Here is a 20009-nt window from a genome sequence, read left to right on the forward strand (position 1 = left end):
GAAAAGCTGACTCACATCATGGTGTTGAATGATAGCATTGGTTTGGTTTGGTGTGGTTTATGATTGTCACATGTTTCTAGATACAGTGAAAAGCTCGTCTTGTATACTGTTCATACAGCATCTTCTGTCATCTGACTTGATCTGTGCTAACCTGACTCCATGGGATCACCACAGAAAGCCATTGCTCAGAGCATTAATAATTTGTCATTTAGTTCATCGTGAGTTTGATAGAGCCTTCATTGATGAATTTTGTAAAATCAATGTAAATGTGATTCCATATCAGACATCTGTCCTGATGTTTTATGTTTTATAAGGTTGTTTATGCAGACAGGAAGAATATGACAAAATGTCTCTTGTTATGAGTGGTTGACTAGCATAAAGTGCAAATTATATGAGGTTTAGTCATCTATTAAAATTTATATATCAACTTGCATTACTGCTCCGCCAGAAGATTTTAGATTCAAGTCTGCCTTCAGAGACACGAGTGCCTCAAGGCTGGGTGAGATAGGTAGTCCTAAAATTGGGAATGAGACACAAATAACCCATCCCAGCATTGCTGATCCAGACAACAGCCAACATTTCATTTGTACGATTGCTTATATCTTGCAATGTCCTCTTGCAAAACAACAAATTTTATGACATTAGTCAACAAGAATAAATCATCATGTAACAACGGATCATTATTCATCATTAAAGATCCCTATCACTCAGGACATAGCTTTTATTAACCATCGGGGAGGAGGTATAAGGGCCTGAAGACACACACTCAACATATTAGGTACAGCTTCTTCTCCGCCACCACCATGTGAACAGACAAGGAACCAACCCATGAAGAATTCCTCACTATTTTTGCACTATATATATACATCTTATGGTAATTTTTTATTGTAAAAATAGTATTATTTGTTATTTTATGTACAAAATAATTTTTTATATACTGCTCCTGCAATACAACAATTTTCTTGACATGTGTCCATAAGGCCATAAAAGATAAGAGCAGAATTAGGCCATTCAGCCCATTGAGGTTGCTCCGCCATTCCGCCATGGCTGATCCAGATCCCACTCAACCTCATACACCTGCCTTCTTGCCATATCTTTTGATGCTCTGACCAATCAGGAAACGTTCAACTTCTGCCTTAAATATACGCATGGACTTGGCCTCCAGCACAGTCTGTGGCAGAACAGAGTCACTACTCTCTGGCTAAAACAATCCTCCTTACCTCTGTTCTAAAGGGTCACCCCTCAATTTTGAGGCTGTACCCTCTAGTTCTAGATACCCCCAGCATAGGAATCATCCTCTCCACATCCATCCTATCTAGTCCTTTCAATATTTGGTAGGTTTCAATGAGATCCCCCTGCATTCTTCTAAATTCCAGTGAGTACAGGCCCAAAGCTGCCAAACACACCTCGTATGTTAACCCCTTCATTGCTGGAGTCTTCCTCGTGAACCTCCTCTGAACTCTCTCCAATGACAGCATATCCTTTCTGAGATATGGAGTCCAAAACTGAAAACAATACTCTAAGTGTGGCCTGACTATTGTTTTATAAAGGCTCAGCAATATCCCTTGCTTTTATATTCTATTCCACTTGAAATAAACGTCAACATTGCACTTGCCTTCTTTACCACAGACTCGACCTGTAAATTAACCCTCTGGCAGTCTTGCATGAGAAGTACTGAGTCCCTTGCACCTCTGATGTTTGAACCTTCTGCCCAGTTAGGTAATAGTCCGCACTATTGTTCCTTTTACCAAAATGCATAATTATACATTTCCCAATACTATTCCATCTGACGCTTTTTTTGACCATTCTTTCAGTTTGTCTAAACCCTGCTTCAATCACATCAGCACTATCTACCCCTCCACCTATCTTCGTCTCATCTGCAAACCTTGCCACAAAGCCATCAATTCCATTATCTAAATTATTGACAAACAAGTCACCAGCAACTGGTCACCAGCAGCCAACCAGAAAAGGTTCCTTTTATTTCCACTCGCTGCCTCCTGCCTGTCAGTCATTCCACTATCCAAGCCAGTATATTTCTTGTAATGCCAGAGGACCTTATCTTGTTAAGTAGCCTCAGTATGGCACCAAATCAAATGCCTTCTGAAAATGACATCCACTACCTCTCCTTTGCCCAAATTGCTTGTTGCTTTCTCGAAGAACTCTAACAGATTTGTCAGGCAGGATTTCCCTTCACAGAAACCATGCTGACTTTGAATTATTTTATGATTGGTCTTTAAGTACATCAAAACCTCATCCTAAATAATAGATTCCAACACTTTCTCAACCACTGAGGTTAGGCTACGTGGCCTATAATTTCCTTTGTTTTGCCTTCATCCCTTTTTAAAGAGTGGAGTGACATTTTCAATCTTCCAGTCCTCTGGGACCATGCCAGAATCAAGTGATTCTTGAAAGATCATGACCAATACATCCGTTATCTCTCCAGCGACCGTTCTCAGGACTCTGGGATGTAGTTCATCTGGCCCAGGTGGCTTATCTTTTTGTTTGCCTAGCATTTTTTCATTTGTAATATTAATGGCACTCTGCTGCCTGACACTTATGAACCTCTGACACACAGCTAGTGTCTTCCACTGTGAAGACAAATGCAAAGTACCCACAAATACAAAGTTCATCTGCCATTTCTTTGTCCTCCATTACTACCACACCCCAGCATCATTTTCCAGTGGTCCAATATCATCTTTCTGCTCCCTTTTTATATAACTGAAAAAACATTTGATTTCCTGCTTTATAATATTGGCTAGTCTACCGTCACATTTTACTTTTTCCCTTCTTATAGTTTTTTTAGTTCCCCTTTGTTGAATTTTAAAAGCTTCCCAATCACCCAGCTTCCCACTCACCTTTGCTACCTTTTATGCCCTTTCCTTGGCTTTTATGCAGTCCTTAACTTCCTTTGTCACCATGGTTGCTGATACCTCCCATTTGAGAACTTCTTCCTCTGTAGACATATCTATCCTGCATCTTGTGAACTATTTCCAGAAACTTCAGCCATCTCTGCTCTGCAGTCATCCCCGCCAGTATCCTCCTCCAATCCACCTGGGCAAGCTCCTCTCACATGCCTCTGTAATGCCCTTTATTCAAATACAATACTGTTACATGTTCTCTCTCCTCTTAAATAGCAGTATGATTTCAATCATTATGATCACTGTTGCCTAATGGTTCCGTTACATTAAGATCCCTAATATGATGTCAGTGATATTAAACCTAATTCTGATTCTGAACCAGTGTGAACATCCACAGAATGCTTCACAACTATCTCACTACCTTAATGATTAGTACCAGGTCAAACCTCTTCAGGTGAGATGGAGTATAACTATGGCATGTACTGGTGGGTGGTTTGCAGCTTCTCCTGACCTGAGAGAGGCCTTGGTTCAGTAGATCACACTACCTTGGGACTCTCTCCTTGCAGGTATGGGAAGTGATGAAAAGACTGGCAATCTCTTTGGTTGCAATGTCAGAATCGGAATCAAAATCAGGATTATTGACGTTAACGTTAGTCATGAAATTTGCTATTTTGTGGCAGCAGTACAGTGCATACAAAGCAAATTACTATAGTTACAATAAAAAAATAAAAAGATCAAAAGAGGAATAGTGAGGTAGTGTTAAGAGTTCATGGACTGTTTAGATATCTGATAGCAGAGAGGAACAAACTGTTCCTGAAATGTTGAGTGTCTGTCTTCCAGCTCCTGCACCTCTTCTCTGATTGTCGTCATGAGAAGAGGGCATGTGCTGGATGAGGAGTGTCCTTAATGATAGATACTGCCTTCTTGAGGCACACCTTTTGAAGATATTTTCAATGGTCGTGAGCGTTATGCCCTTGATGGCACTGGCTGAGTCTACAACCCTCTGCAGCCTCTTTTGATCCTGTACATTTGTGCCTCCACACCAGATGGAGATGCAACCAGTCAGTATTCTTTGGTTGAGTGCAAGGTTGCTCTTATGACACCAGTCAGCCAGGCAATCTGTCTCACGCCTGTTCATCACCTTCTGAAATTTTGTGTTGTTTGTGAATTTATAGATAGAGTTTGAGATGTGGCTAGCAACATTCATGAGCGTAGGGAGAGTAGAGCAGTGGGCTAAGCATGAATACTTAAGGTGTACCTGTGTTGATTGTCAGTGAGGAGGAAGTGTTATTACTGGCCCACACCGACTGTGGCTTTCCAACGAGAAAGTCAAGGCTGCAGATGCAGACGGAGGTACAGAGGCTCAGGTTTTGAAGGTTGGTGATTAAGACTGAGGAGATGATAATTTTGAATGCTGTAATTGATAAACCCTTTGAGACAAGCACTTGAATCACCAAGGGTTCATAGGCTACAGACTATGTGAAAGGAAAAAGGATTAGTGTACATGGGTCCTGGAAGTTTGGGATGGAAATGGTTGTCTGAAGGGCCTGTTTCTGTGTTGTACAGCTCTATGACCCTACAAGCCCAACTGATATGACTGGGCTTTTGTGTTCTGCACCAGGTCAGGCTAGCTGGGGTTCTCAGTAGTGATAGCCATTCATAATGTGGGATTAGAGCCTCCTGCTGGACTCCAGCTGGAGCCTAACAGTGGAGGGAATGGAGACACCTGGCCCCACAGATTTGTTGGAAAAATCTCATTCCCACAGCAAGATCCAATGCAACATGTCACAGAGCCAATAGAGAGTCCAACATTAAGTTCCCAGCTCAGTTGATGGAGTGATGGTAGAATGTCAATATTGTTCCAGCAGCCTGGTCCCAACATTGTTCACAGCAAGGTGTCATTGATTATGGTTACACCAGGCACATGGGGCATTAAATGATTGCAGTGGGGTCAGGAACTGAGACAGTTCTTCAGTCATCATGTACCTGATTTTCCTTAAGCTATTTTCTAAGACTGATTAGAGCTTGCAGTTAAAAACATAGGGAATTTGCAATCCTTTAAGGCCCCCCCTTTTTTATTACAGAACAATCTTCAGTAATAAGTATGCATTGAGAGGCTATCCTTTAATGTCTGGGCACCATTCATTTCAATTAGAAGAAGTTATGCAAAATTAAAGTTACTGCTTTTGGCTTCAAGAAAACTCTCTTGATTGGACCAAGGTCACCTGAGTTCAGCAGACAAATGAGGTGAGTGCAGTCAGTCTCAGCCTAGCAGTAGTTATAATTTTCTACAAGCTATTTGACACACAGAGGTTTTTACTTCCCATTTCAACAGTCGTCAGTTGGCAGGACTTTCAGAATGAGGAGAAGGGCGAACCAGTGTTTAGACATCTGCTGCCATCTTCAGTCACTGTTTTGTAATCCTGTTTGAGGGGACGCCATGGAGATCATGTGGTCGAAAAACACACAAAGATCTTGAATGGAGAACACTGACCACATGGAAGGAAGCTATTCAGTTTCCTAAGTTTGAACTGGTTCTATGAAAAAGGAATCCAGCCTGTCTCACCCCTACCCACTCCTAACACTATTACAAACTCTTTCAACACTTACCCAATTCCTTTTCAAATCCACAACTGAGCCTGTCTCCTTCGCCAACACATTCTGAATCCCCTTTTTCATGTGACGGCCATAACTAGACACAGTTGTACTTGAGATTTGTGAAGATAAATCCTTACTCGTGATTAATGGAGTATAAAATTATGAGAGCCAGTAGATTGGACAGCCAGCACCTTTTCCCCGGGGTGACAATGGCTAATACCAGAGGACATGCCAGTTAATGAGACTGGAGCAAAGTGTAGGGGGGATGTCAGAGGTAGGTTTTTAACACAGAGAGTGGTAAGTGCCTTGAATGCATTACTGGGGCTGGTAGTTGAAGTTGATACATTATGGACATTTAAAAGACTCTTAAATAGGCACATAGATGAAAGAAAAATGGAGAGTATCTGGGACAGAAGGATTAGAATGATCTTGGAGTAGATCGAAAGGTCGGCACAACATTGTGGGCTGAAGGGCCTGTACTGTGCTGTACTGTTCCATGTTCTATTTTCTGAAGATTAGCACTGGTGGATGCTTTCCAATTTCTGTGATTTGAACAGCCTAAGTCTGACACTGGTGACCACTATGGGCACTTTACCAAGCGTGGGGACATAATGCTGGAATCTGGAGCAACAAACAAACTGCTGAAGGACTTCAATGGGTCAAGCAGCATCTCTGGGGGAGGGTGGAAATGGTAGGCATGGGGAAGGGGGAATTAAAGTCATATAGAGTAATACAGCATGGAAACAGGACTTATGGCCCAACTTGTCTATCCCAACCAAGGTGCCAAGCAAGCTAGACCCATGCCTAGACCATAATCCTCCAAACCCCGTATTTAAGTGTCTTTTAAATGTTGTTATTGCTCCTGCCTTTACCACTTTCACTGGTAGCTCATTCCATATCTGCACCACCCTCTCCACAAATAAGTCGTCCCTCAGATAAATCTTTCACTTCTGACCTTAAGCCAATGTTCCTTAGTTTTCCATGGGGGGGGGGAACTATACAAGTTCACTCTATCTATGCCCTACATAATTTTATGCACTTCTTCTCTTACCCTGAATAACATGATACCCAAGAATCTTCATGATCTCAGAATGGACTAGGATATAATGCAGTAGCTTTATAAATCATTGGTCAGACCACACGGAGTATTGTGAGCAGTTTTGGGCCCCTTATCTAAAGAAGAATGTGCTAGCATTGGAGAGGGTCAAGAGGAAGTTTAAGAGAATGATCACAGTAATAAAAGGGATAATATTTGTGAAGTGTTTGATAGCCTTGGGTCTGTATTCACTGAAGTTTAGAAGACTGAGGGAGAATCTCATTGAAACCTATCGAATATTGACAGGTCCAGATAGAGTGGACACGGAGAGGATGTTTCCTATAGTGGGTGAGTCTAAGGCTAGAAGGCAAAGCCTCAGTATGGAAAGATATCCCTTTAGAATAGAGATGAGAGGGAATTTCTTTAACCAGAGGGTGGTGAATCTGTGGAATTCATTGCTACAGAGGGCTGGAGAGGCCAAGTTATTGGGTATAGTTAAAGTGGAGATTGATCGGTTCTTGATTAGCAGGGTGTTAAAGGTTATGGGGAAAAAGCAGGAGAAGTGGGTTGAAAGGGATAACAAATCAACATGTTAAAATGGTGGAGCAGACTCAGTGGATTGAATGGCCTAATTCTGCTTCTATGCCTTATGGACTTATGGACTTAAGTAGCTTCAGTTCTCAAATGTAAATCTTAAGCATTTGCTCCAAGTAAGTTGTTGATCTGAAATTGTGTGCTTGTATATCTTGGTTCCTGCCAGGATGTGCATCAGGCAGAAGTAATCAATATCTGGTTGGTAACAAATGTCTCAGCTACCAGAATGGGGTCACTTCTATGTTTTAACCCTTTTGCCTCTCATGTTGATGTGGAAAGCCAGCTTGAGAGCCATGGAGTACATTTCCACACCAGCACACAAAGTTTTGGAAGTCAACTAATAATCCCCCATCTTCAGTAAAGTAAAGTTGTTACACAAGAGCATTACGCAAGATGAAATCTGAAATGCTGCCTTCAATTTCATGCTATGTCCTCTTTTAGCTTTAGAATAATTTTGCAGTAGAAATCCAGGTTGCTGCAAATGGTAAACGGTTCAAGTCTTCATTTGGCTTCTCATGAACAATCAAAGTCAAGGTCAAGTTTACTGTCTTCTGTGCATGTACATGTATGCACAGATGGAAGGACAAACTTAACTTGCAGCAGCATCACAGGTACATAGCATCATATAAGCAATATTCACAAGATAAATTTAAATTAAACATAAACGATACAATATTTTGCAATGAAAAATGAAACAAAAAATCCATTTTAATGTAAAGTGATCAGAGTTATCAGAGTTCCCAACCTGGGGTCCACAGATCCTTGCTTAATGGTATTGGTCCATGGCATAAAGAAAGGTTGGGAACCACTAGCAGGATTCTCCATGACCTCTGAATGTAGTTGGTGTGTGTGTGTGTGTATTTGTAGTCTGAGAGTTGTTATTGTTCGTGTTTCATTCCTGACTTGTGTCTTGTATTGATTAAGGCAGGTTACTGTCAAACCTGCTGTAAAAATGATTTGGCCCATGATGAACATCAATGCGCAAAATTATCTGTGACCTCCACATTGAGTAACTTACAAAGTACAGCCCTACTGTACTATGAGTTGTCATCACATTCCTGCAAAGATGCATAGAAAGGAATGCAAATCATGAAATCTATCAGCTTGTTTGCATATCTTGACTTCTTAGAGAGATAACGTATCTGCACTGTCAGTTACAGTTACCCACTGACTCAAAGATAAATAAAACATTGGAACAGGCCACTTGAACCCATCAAGACCACACTAACTGTCAATTAAAAATAGTTGCTGGAGTTTGTCTTCTCAAATCTTTTGTTACATGATACAGATAGCACAATCTCTTAAATATTCACCTACCTCCATATTTTCTACACCAATCTTTTTAAAGAAAGAGAAACTGAGTTAACATTTCAGTTCTCAAATCCTTTGCCATATGTTAACCCTCTCCACAGAATCTGCCTGACCTGCTGAGTGTTTTCAGTATTTTGCTTTGATTTCAGACTTCCAGCTTTTTGGATTTTTAGTTCTATTGGAGACCCAATTCAGTGAAAGCAAGCTTACAGAGTGACTGATCTTTTCTGAGGAACATCTGGGATATACCCTTTCCACAATGGAGAAATGGTCTTCTGCAGTTAATGCAAAGACATTGCATGTCAAAGAAGCAGTTGAGCTTCTCTTAGTCACATAGTTAGAGAAACAGGCCCTTCAGTCTAACAATTCCATGAATATATTAATCCCACTTTTTATTCTCACCACGTTCTTGTCAGCAGAATCTAGATCCAACTTCTCACCTACAGACTAGGAACAACTTACTGTGGCCAATTAACCTCACAAGCCAGGGATCTTTAGAATAAACCTGTGTACTCATGGTAAGCCGATGTGGTCACAGGAAGAAGCTGCAAACTTCAGATAGACGGTGCCAGGTGTCGATTGAACCTGGTTCTGTGGTGCTGTGAGACAACAGCTCTACTAGCCATACCACTATACCAGACTGTGAACACTGATTCCCTAACTTAATAACTACAAATGCATCTAGTGTGCAGTGTAATTGACATTTCTCATCTGTCAAATGTCACCATACATTCCACACACTAGTACAACAGAATTGAATGCCTCTTGGACCAGTGCAGAATGAGTTTTTCTGCACTCTATATGAGAGTTGTTATTGGTTTATTATAGTCACATATACTGAGATAGAGTGTAAGGTTGTCTCACATACTGTTCGTACAGATCAGATCACTACTGTACATTGAGGGAGATTAAAGTAGGACTATAACAATGTAGAATAACGTGTAACTGCTACAGAGAAAGTGCAGTGCAGGTAAGAAATAAAACATAAGATCATAACAAGATAGATTGTGAGGTCAAAACTAGGGAATTATTTAATAGTCATATAACAGTGGGGTAGAAACTGTTCTTCAGCCTGGTGGCACATGCTTTCAGGCTTTTGTATCTTCTGCCTGATGAGGGGGAAGAAGAGAGAATATCCAGGGTGGGTGGGTTTTGCTTTACTGAAGCAGCAAGAAGTACAGACAGAGGCCATAGATGGGAGGGTGGTTACCGTGATATGCTGAGCTGTGTCCACATCTCTCTTCAATTCCTTGCAGCCTTGAGCAAAGTAGTTGCCACACCAATTCATAATGCATCCAGACAGGATGGTTTCTACAGGAATTGGTTGATGGGTTCATACAAAATTATTTAGCCTCCTGAGGAAGTAGACACTTTTGTGAGTTTCTTGGCCATAACATTAACTTGGTTGGATCAGGACAGGCTGCTGGTGACTGCTAGGAACTTGAGGCTGATGTAGATAGAAGCAGATGCACTGCCCCACACCCCACTTGCAGAAGTCAGTAACCAGCTCTTTTATGTTCCCCACATTGAGAGAGTGGTTGCTGTCATGACACTATGTCACTGTTTGTGATTCAGAATCAGAGAATTCCACAAAGTTAAGGACTAAGTTCAACTGCAGACACATTTTCCATAACCTGGCGAGTTCAGATGGCAGCGTTACAACCCTGTCCTTCTAATCTGTACTCCCACTGAGTCAGGACCTTGTGGGAAGATGGGATGAATTAACCTACTCATTGCCTAACAATTCAGTTTGTCAAACCTCTCAATGCTCTTCGGAGTTTGAGCCCCCGACAGCTGTGTAGGTGAAAACCTTATTAACCCCACTTCAAAGACTTTCCTAACATATTGAAGTGGGATTGTGAGGAGGGTTTTGCACTCTGAGGAAATCATTCTTCCAGTGGATTGTGAAGGGAGTTGACGGTGGTTATTGCTCTGTGCAGCTTCACACAACAGCAGACTGATCCATGGCTCTAATTACTTCAACAACAAACTAACAGCAGCCTCATGAGCAGTAATGCACAGAGCAGTTAAGATGGACAAAATCGGGGTTTGATTCCTGCCGCGGTCTGTAAGGAGTCTGTATGCTCTCCCCGTCACCATGAAGATTTATTAGAAAATTAGAGAGAGTGCAGAGATGATTTACTAGGATGTTACCTGGGTTTCAGCACTTGAGTTACAGAGAAAGGTTGAACAAGTTAGGTCTCTATTCGTTGGAGCGTAGAAGGTTGAGGGGGGATTTGATCGAGGTATTTAAAATTTTGAGAGGGATAGATAGAGTTGACGTGAATAGGCTGTTTCCATTGAGAGTAGGGGAGATTCAAACGAGAGGACATGATTTGAGAGTTAGGGGGCAAAAGTTTAAGGGAAACACGAGGGGGTATTTCTTTACTCAGAGAGTGATAGCTGTGTGGAATGAGCTTCCTGTAGAAGTAGTAGAGGCCAGTTCAGTTGTGTCATTTAAGGTAAAATTGGATAGGTATATGGACAGGAAAGGAGTGGAGGGTTATGGGCTGAGTGCGGGTAGGTGGGACTAGGTGAGATTAAGAGTTCGGCACGGACTAGGAGGGCCGAGATGGCCTGTTTCCGTGCTGTGATTGTTATATGATTATATGATTATAAGATTTCTTCTGGGTGCTTTGGTTTCCTCCCACATTCCAAGAATGTATGGTTAGGGTTAGGGAGGTGTGGGCATGGCACGATGGCACCGGAAGTGAGGTGACGCATACGGGCTCCCCCCAGTATGCTGCCCCCTTTGCTGCTTTGACTTGATGCAGACAACGCATTTCACTGTATGTTTCAACATACCTGTGACAGATAAAGCTAATCTTATGATCTTATGTGGTGATTTTATTTTTATTCAGCTGAGGAAACTGCACCCTCAATCACACTACTGTGTTAATTATCAGACAGCAGATCAGCAAGTGTTCTTATCATTACATGAAGGATCGCAACATCTGACATGCTTGGCTCTCACCCTCCAATAACAACCACAGTTCAGCAAACCTCCTCAACCCCGCTGAAGTTCCCATAGAATTTCTTAGTCTCTTTCTCTCTCTGATGAAAATCAAATCCTGCATGTGTGAGCTGATATGTGCAGCTCTTGTGTGCACTGCTGATGCTAGTTTTAAACCTGTTTTTCAGCTTGACACCAGAACTTCTTTTCTTGTTAAGCAGTGTGGGAATAACAAATTCCTCACACTGTGGATCTTAATAATGCACAGGTTGCCGCACAATAGTTTTGAACCCAGGAATTTAATGTGATCATATTATAAAACCTCAACCTAAATCCAATTCTTTTTTAATGATATTTGCTGTTAAAATTAATCTGTTCAGTCTTTTGCCAGTGTTAATATAGAATTAACATAGAAGAGAATAACACAGTAAAAGAATTTTGGCTCACAATTTTACACTGACTTTTAAACCTAATCCAAAACCAATCTAACTGTTCCCTCCCATATAGCCCCCCATTTTCTTTCACCAATGTGCCTAATGTGTCTTTCTCTACCACTACCTCTTGACAGTGCATTTCATGCATTTGTCAGTTTCTGTGTGAAAAACTTATCAATGACATTCCCGCTATACTTTCCTCCAATCACCTTAAAAGTATGTCCACTCATATTAGCCATGACCACCCAGGGAAAAAGTCTTTGGCCGTTCACTCTATTATGCCTTTTATCATCTCATCCAACTCTATCAAGTTGCTTCTCTTCCTCTTTCACCCCAAAGAGAAAAGCTTTGGCTTGCTCAACCTGCTGTCATAAGACATGTTCTCAGCATCCTGGTCAATCTCTTCTACACCTTCTCTAAAGCTTCCACATTCTTGTTATAATTAGGTGACCAAAACTGAACACTTCTCAGTAAAGTGGTGCTCTTAAAACTGTGGGGAGTTTTGAAGCCACTTTGAAAGAAGCACCGAATAAAATCTGATAAATAGCACCAGCAAGCAGAGTACTGGGATGTTACATGCATTGTTGGGCTTACTCTAATGCCAGACCTTATAATAAAGTCCCTTACCAGCTTCCCTCTCCCATCCACCTCGACTTGACACCTTATTCACCCCCAGCTTGAAAGGTCATCAAGACAAATGTACAAATTATCATCTGTCAGGACATCTTAACGTCAGAGGTAAATTCTGTTGAGCAAGGATTCAACTGAGTGGTTTAGGGAGAGTCTGGCTAGATAAAGGAGGCCAGAATTTTTCTTGAAATGCCAGGAGGTAATCTTATAGAGGTATATAAACTCCTGAGGGGTGGAGATAGGATGAATGCACTTCTACCCAGAGTTGGGGAATCAAGAACTAGAGGGCTCAGGTCTAAGATCAGATCGGAGTGATTCAATAGGAACTCAAAGGGTAAGTTTTCTTCTGAGAGTATCAGTATGTGGAATGGGCTGTCAGAGGAAACTCAGCACCATCATTACAGGTCAAAGCGGGAGGTCACACACTGCCTGCTGTGGGACCAGGAACCAGTAAGTGGGGGAGACCGGTGAGGCAGAAGGTCAACAAAGAGTAAGAGACTTCATCTGAGATCCTCCCCAACTGTTAGCTGGTGGGTCGGACCACCAGTGGAGTCTTGGCCCTGTGACCGAGAAATGTAATGCGCAGCAAGTGGACAAATGACCACAGGGCTCAACGTTCCTAAGCTGAAGCTGAGTTGCATTTTGTGTTTCTTCCCACTGGTGGGAATAGCCGGATCTGTCTTCCTCAAGGAGTTTCTCAGTTCCTGGGAACAAAGCAACTAAAAAGACAAAGTTCACATGAATGGCTAGAGCCCCAGTGGTGATCATTTTGTTTGTATACTACAGCCAGCACAAAGTTTGAAAGTAAGTACAAAGCGTAGAAATGGAGCTCACAGAGGGACAGGAACACAGCTGAGAGAGAGGAAGGGCTTTTTCTGCCACCACATGAACTCCATGGGGCAGGAACAACCTGGGACTTCTGCCAACTGGTTGTAGGTCATGAGAAAGCTCCCCAGTGACTGGAACTTCAAAACCTATCCATATATCTTGGCCACTCAGACTTGCCAATTCTACTATAACTGTAAGGAGGCTTCCAGTTTGCTCGGGACATGTGTACAAGGAACAGATCTGTCAAAATTATGATCAGTTCAGCTCCTCGGTGCGATTTCCTGTCAGAGCAGCAGATTCTGAGCTTGATCTCACATTGGGTCAGTGGTCATGGCCTGCTTTTCCAATGGGTCAGGTGCTGTTCTGTACCATGGTGCATCACCCCCAAAGTGCGGTAGGAACATCAGAAGGTCAGACTGCATCTATGGAGGAGAATAAACAATCAACCTTCCAAGCCAAGACCCTCCGTCAGAACCAGAAAGGAAGGGGGGGAAAGCCAGAATAAGAAGGAGGGAGGGAGAAGTGAGATGAGTTGGCAGGTGATAGGTAAAACCTGGTGTGAGGCAATGTGGGTGGGTGGGGGAGGTGCATTGATTGGGGAAGCTGGGAGGGTTTAGTTGGAAGAGGTAACGGGCTGAAGAAGAGGAAACCTCATAGGAGAGTGGACCATGACTGAAAGGGAATATGAAACAGGTTTATTATCACTGACCAGTGTAAAGAAATTTATTGTTTTTGTGGCAGCAGTACAGTGCAAGACATTAAAAAATTACTATAACTTACAACAAAAAATTAATATTGCAAAGTGGAATACCACGGTAGTGTTCACAGGCATTCAGAAATCTGACAGCAGAGGGGATGAAGGTATTCCTAAAATGTTAAGTGTGGGTCTTCAGGCTTCTGTTCCTTCTCCCTGTTGGTAGTAATGAGAAAAGGGCATGCTTCCGATAGTGACAATCCGTGGTGATGTATACCGCCCTTCCTGAGACACCGCCTCTTGAAGATGCCCTCGTTGATGAGGAGGGTTGACCCCTTGATGGAGCTGGAGGGAGCTGATGGGCAGGTGGTTTGAGTGGGGAAGGGGGAGTGAAGGAGTGAGAGGGACACAAGAATGAGAGAAAACAAAAAGGTTGAAGGGGGTGGGTTGAAGGATTTCTGATCAAAATGTTAACTCTTTATTCCCTTTCAAAGATGCTGCAGCAGAAAGGGGCAAAGCAGGTCATTGGTACCTTAAAACCAGATGCTTCAGGCAGATAGGGCTTGTCAGCCATCAGCCGCAGATGGCAGCTCATCCAAGAGAGAGAAAACTCTGATCTCAAACCTCCACTGCTTTGTGGCTATACCCACTCGTGAGGAAGGCTTCAGGAGTAAACCCCGGGGGAAAAATCTGGAGCTGGAGCCCCTAAGGCAGTCCTACGTTGAGTTCAATGTTGACCGGCAACTCCTGCGACGCTGCTGGTACCAAACTGTACCACTCTCTGCCGTCCCTTTGAGTTCATCAGATGCATGGAGAGGGGGAGCTTGCTACATGGGCAACAGCTTGCCCTCCATATGGTACTGCCCTGGCTTGCATATCTAGGCAGCTAAGATGCAACTTCCATGGTCAATCCTGATTGACAGAGGCCTCAGATCCTGATGCTGCCGAATCTGCTGAGTTTGTTCGGCATTTTGTTAGTGTTGCTTGAGATTTCCAGCATCTGCAGAATCTGTTGTGCTTACTGTGGTGCTCCACCCCTCTTTATTAAACACATTTCTTGTTTTTTTATCATTTTGTGTGATGGCAGCATTGTTGGCACGGGCTCTGCGTGAACAAGGAGATGGCGGCAAGGCCAGTGGACGGAGCGTGGGGGCCCTGGGGACCGTACGGAGTGTGCTCCAGGCCGTGCGGGGGAGGCATCAGAAACGCAGTGAGAGACTGCAACAAGCCGGAGTAAGCTGCCGACTCGCGCTTTCGAGTGTTCCCCTGCGCCACCTCACACCAGTGAACAGTCTTGGGATTAGCCTGTGGAGAGACTGCATGCAGGCAGATGTCCTGCTCTATTCCAAAGAATTATTCCAGCTCACCAACCACTGGTGCTAGCTGGAGAGGGTCCAGGTTTCAGATCACACTGTGCTCTAATCTTCATGGTGAGAGACACAGTTGTCACTTTCCTCAATTGTCTATTGTGGCAGAATCCCCTCTGCTGACTTGTCATGATTGGACTGGCACAGCAACAGGCCACTTGGTCCATTTATTTTATGCTAAACTGATCTCTGCCTAATCCCATCTATCTGCACATGGAGTGTAGCCCTCCAAAACCCTCTCATCCATGTAAAGTCATAGAATCATAGAACACTACAACATAGAAGCAGGCCCTTTGGCCCATTCAATCCATGCCAACTTGACCTCCGGCACAAGGATCATGGCCCTCCATACCCCTCTTGTCCAAACTCACCTATCTAAACTTCTCTTGAATGTTACAATCAAAACCACATCAACCACCTCCTCTGGCAGCTTGTTCGACACTTGCACCTCCCTCTGAGTGAAGAAGTTCCCCCTTAGGTGTCTCTTAAAAATGAACCTGGTCAGGTGTCAGATCTCTCAGTGGGAGAGGATTTTGGAGATAGTGATCATAATGCTATCTCCTTTACCATAGCAATAGAGAAGGATAGGAACAGACAAGTTAGGAATGCATTTAATTGGAGTAAGGGGAGACATGGGGCTATCAGGCAGGAACTTGGAAGCATAAATTGAAAATGGATGTTCTCAGGGAAGTGTACAGAAGAAATGTGGCAAATGTTCAGGGGATATTTTGTGTGGAGTTCTGCATAGGTACATTCCAATGAAATAGGGAAAGGATGGTAGGGTACAAGAACTGTGGTGTACAAAAGCTGTTGTAAAGCTAGTCAAGAAGAAAAGAAAAGCTTCCAAAAGGTTCAAAAAACTAGGTCATGATAGAGATCTAGAAGATTATAAGGCTAGCAGGAATTATCTTAAGAATGAAATTACGAGAGCTAGAAGGGGCCATGAGAAGACCTTGGCAGACATGATTAAGGAAAAGCCCAAGGCATTCTACAAGTATGTGAAGAGCAAGAGGATAAGACATGAGAGAATAGGACCAATCAAATGTGACAGTGGAAAAGTGTCTATGGAAGCGGAGGAGATCGCAGAGGTACTTAATGAGTACTTTGCTTCAGTATTCACTACAGAAAAGGATCTCGGTGATTATAGGGATGACTTACTGCGGACTGAAAAGCTTGAGCAAGTAGATATTAAGAAAGCAGATGTGCTGGAGCTTTCGGAAAGCATCAAGTTAGATAAGTCACCAGGACTGGACGAAATGTACCCCAGGCTACTGTGGGAGGCGAGGGAGGAAATTGCTGAGCCTCTGGCGATGATCTTTTCATAATCAATAGGGATGGGAGAGGTTCCTGAGGATTGTAAGGTTGCAGATGTTGTTCTTTTATTCAAGAAAGGGAGTAGAGATATCCCAGGAAATTATAGACCAGCAAGTCTTAATTCAATGGTTGATAAGTTTATGGAGTAGATCCTGAGAGGCAAGATTTATGAACATTTGGAGAGGTGAAATATGATTAGGAATAGTCATCATGGCTTTGACAAAGGCAGGTCTTGCCTTATGAGCCTCTTTGAATTTTTTGAGGATGTGACTAAACACATTGATGGAAGTAGAGCAGTAAATGTAGTGTATATGGATTTTAGTAAGGCATTTGATAAAGTACTCCATGCAAAGCTTATTGAGAAAGAAAGGAGGCATGGGATCCAAGGGGACATTACTTTGTGGATCCAGAATTGGCTTGCCCACAAAAGGCAAAGAGTGATTGTGGACAGGTCATATTCTGCATGGAGGTTGGTGACCAGTGGTCTGCCTCTGGTATCTGTTCTGGGACCCCTATTCTTCATGATTTTTATAAATGACCTAGATGACGAAGTGGAGGGATGGGTTAGTAAATTTGCTGGTGGCACAAAGGATGAGGGTGTTGTGGATAGTGTGGAGGGCTATCAGAGGTTACAGCGTAACATTGATAGGATGCAAAACAGGGCTCAGAAGTGGCAGATGGAGTTCAACACAGATAAGTGTGAAGTGGTTCATTTTGGTAGGTCAAATATAATGGCAGAATATAGTATTAATGGTAAGACTCTTGGCAGTGTGGGATCTTGGTGTCGAAGTCCTTAGGACACTCAAAGCTGCTGCGTGGGTTGACTCTGTGGTTAGGAAGGCATACAGTGCATTGACCTTCATCAATCATGGGATTGAGCTTAGGAGTCGAGAGGTAATGTTGCAGCTATATAGGACCCTGGTCAGATCCCACTTGGAGTACTGTGCTCAGTTCTGGTCACCTCACTACGGAAAGGATGTGGAAACTATAGAAAGCGTGCAGAGGATATTTACAAGAAGTTTGCCTAGATTGAGAAGCATGCCTTATGAGAATAGGTTGAGTGAACTTGGCCTTTTCTCCTTGGAGCAGCGAAGGATGAGAGGTGAGCTAATAGAGGTGTATAAGGTGATGAGAGGCATTGATCGTGTGGATAGTCAGAGGCTTTTTCCCAGGGCTGAAATGGATAGCACGAGAGGGCACAGTTTTAAGGTGCTTGGAAGTAGGTACAGAGGAGATGTTAGGGGTAAGTTTTTTACGTAGAGAGTGGTGAGTATGTGGAATGGGCAGCCAGCGACGGTTGAAGAGGTGGATAAGATAGGGTCTTTTAGAGACTCCTGGATAAGTACATAGAGCTTTGAAAAATAAAGGGCTACAGGTAACCCTAGGTAATTGGTAAGGTAAGGACATGTTCAGCACAATCTTGTGGGCCGAAGGGCCTGTATTGTGCAGGAGGTTTTCTATGTTTCTAGATATTTCACCTTTCACCCTTAACTTATGGCCTTTAGTTCTTGCCTCACCCAGCCTCCGGGGAAAATGTCTGCATGCATTTTCCTGACTGATACACTTCTTAATTTGGTATACCTCTATGAGATCTCCCCTTATTTTCCTGTGCTCCAGAAAATAAAGTCCCAACCTATTTAACCTTTTCCGATAACCCAGGTTCTCAAGTCCCGGCAAGAGCTTTGTAGATTTTCTCCACAATCTTTCATTCTTATTGAAATTTGTCCTGCTGATAGATGACCAGAACTGCCTACAATACTCCAGATTTGGCCTCTCCAACATGTCATAGACCTTCAATGTAACATTCCAACTCCTGTATTTGTTGCCCTGATTTATGTAAGCCAATGTGCTAAAAGTACATTTTGACTGTAACTGTAAGCTTTGCAAGTGAACAGGATGGCTGACAGACTGTTCTATGCAGAAATGGTGACTTCCTTCTCGTCCAGCCTCCGCACAGAGAAACAAGCCCTGCACTGGGCTGGGAATAAGCAGGGAGAGTCCTGCTTGTGTTGACAGAAACTTCCCATTTTTTTCTTTTCAGCTGTTGTTTCTCTTACAGAATAGAAAATACGATCACTTTGCAATCTCGGTGTTGGCATGGATTTGTCAAGCATGTTGTCGATGTAGTTATAGTTCATCCAGTTTAAAGCCAACATTCTGCTTCTGTTCACATGGACATACATTTGAAAGGGGGAGTTTGGAGCAGGAATCATTTCCTCTGGCCCTTCGGCCCCTCCACCCTGCCGTGTAATCAGCTGATCTGTTTGTAATTTCAGCTTCACAGCTTGTACCCACTGCTTGCAACCTTCCTCAACCTGCCTTTCAGCATTCCACTTCAACGTTAAAACTACTGAAAAAATTTTCAAACATGAGAAAATCTGCAGATGTTGGTAAATCCAAGGCAACGCACACAAAATTCTGGAGGATCTTGGCAGGTCAGACAGCATCTATGGAAAAGAGTAAACAGTCAACACTTCAGGCCAAGACCCTTCTTCAGGACTTGGCCTGAAATGTGGACTGTTTACACTTTTCCATAGATGCTGCCTGGCCTGCTGAGTTAGTTCCTCCAGTATTTGTGTGTGTTCCTCTAAAATGCTTCTTCCATCACACTTTGTGCAAGAGACAAGTTTCAAAGATTCAATGTATATTTAATATCAAAGTATGTATACAGAATACAACCTGAGATTCACCTTCCCAAAACAGCCCAAAAACAAAGAAAATGCGATGGAACCCATTGAAGAAAGCATCAAACCCCAATGCGTGAATAAAGAGCAAATAGCGCAAACCACGATCTGTAAGAAAGAATTTTGCCTCATTTCACTCTTAAACAGTTGAAACAAACACTGAAAGTATAAAATATCTCCAATTCCCAACATTTCAATGGATTTGTTCTGCCTGCAACCCAACAGAAAATGAAACTTATCACTACTGCACACAGCAAGTCCCAGATAACATTCAGGTTTGATTGACAAGATTCACACCAAACAGTGTCCATCTCTGGCAAGGCAAGATCAAGCCACCTATTCTTGATGTTCAGCATTATTTCCAGTTCAACGTTCCCAACATCAACATCCTGAGGACCTCAACTGATCAGAAATAAGCTGAACCAGCCCTATAAAAGACCGTTGCTACTGGCAATCAAGAAGAGCTAACAAACGTGTTACCAGGACTTGAGGGACTGTGACTAGTGGTGTGACCGAGTTAGTGCTGGTCTCATTGTTATTTGTCTTCTATATTAATGATATGGATGGGAATATTGGAGGAAATATTAGTAACTTTGTAAATGACACTAATGGAGGTGGTTTTTTAGATAGTGGAAGAGTACCCAGATTAGCAGTGGAATCTTGATTGTCTAGGCAGCTGGACTGAGGGATGACAAATGGAATTTATTT

General features: G+C 42.8%; 1 protein-coding gene across 2 annotated transcripts in view; it reads left to right on the forward strand.

Annotated features, from left to right (window-relative positions):
* Window positions 1–20009, forward strand: part of LOC140734642 (A disintegrin and metalloproteinase with thrombospondin motifs 20-like) — a 536409-nt gene that overhangs the window by 237112 nt on the left and 279288 nt on the right. For both annotated transcript variants that reach the window (XM_073058884.1, XM_073058885.1), the window contains one exon: window positions 15024–15169. In XM_073058884.1, coding sequence (XP_072914985.1) covers window positions 15024–15169 — 146 coding nt within the window. The remainder of the gene's footprint in view (window positions 1–15023; window positions 15170–20009) is intronic.

Source organism: Hemitrygon akajei, chromosome 10 (assembly GCF_048418815.1).
Source record: "Hemitrygon akajei chromosome 10, sHemAka1.3, whole genome shotgun sequence".
Taxonomy (NCBI): Eukaryota; Metazoa; Chordata; class Chondrichthyes; order Myliobatiformes; family Dasyatidae; genus Hemitrygon; species Hemitrygon akajei.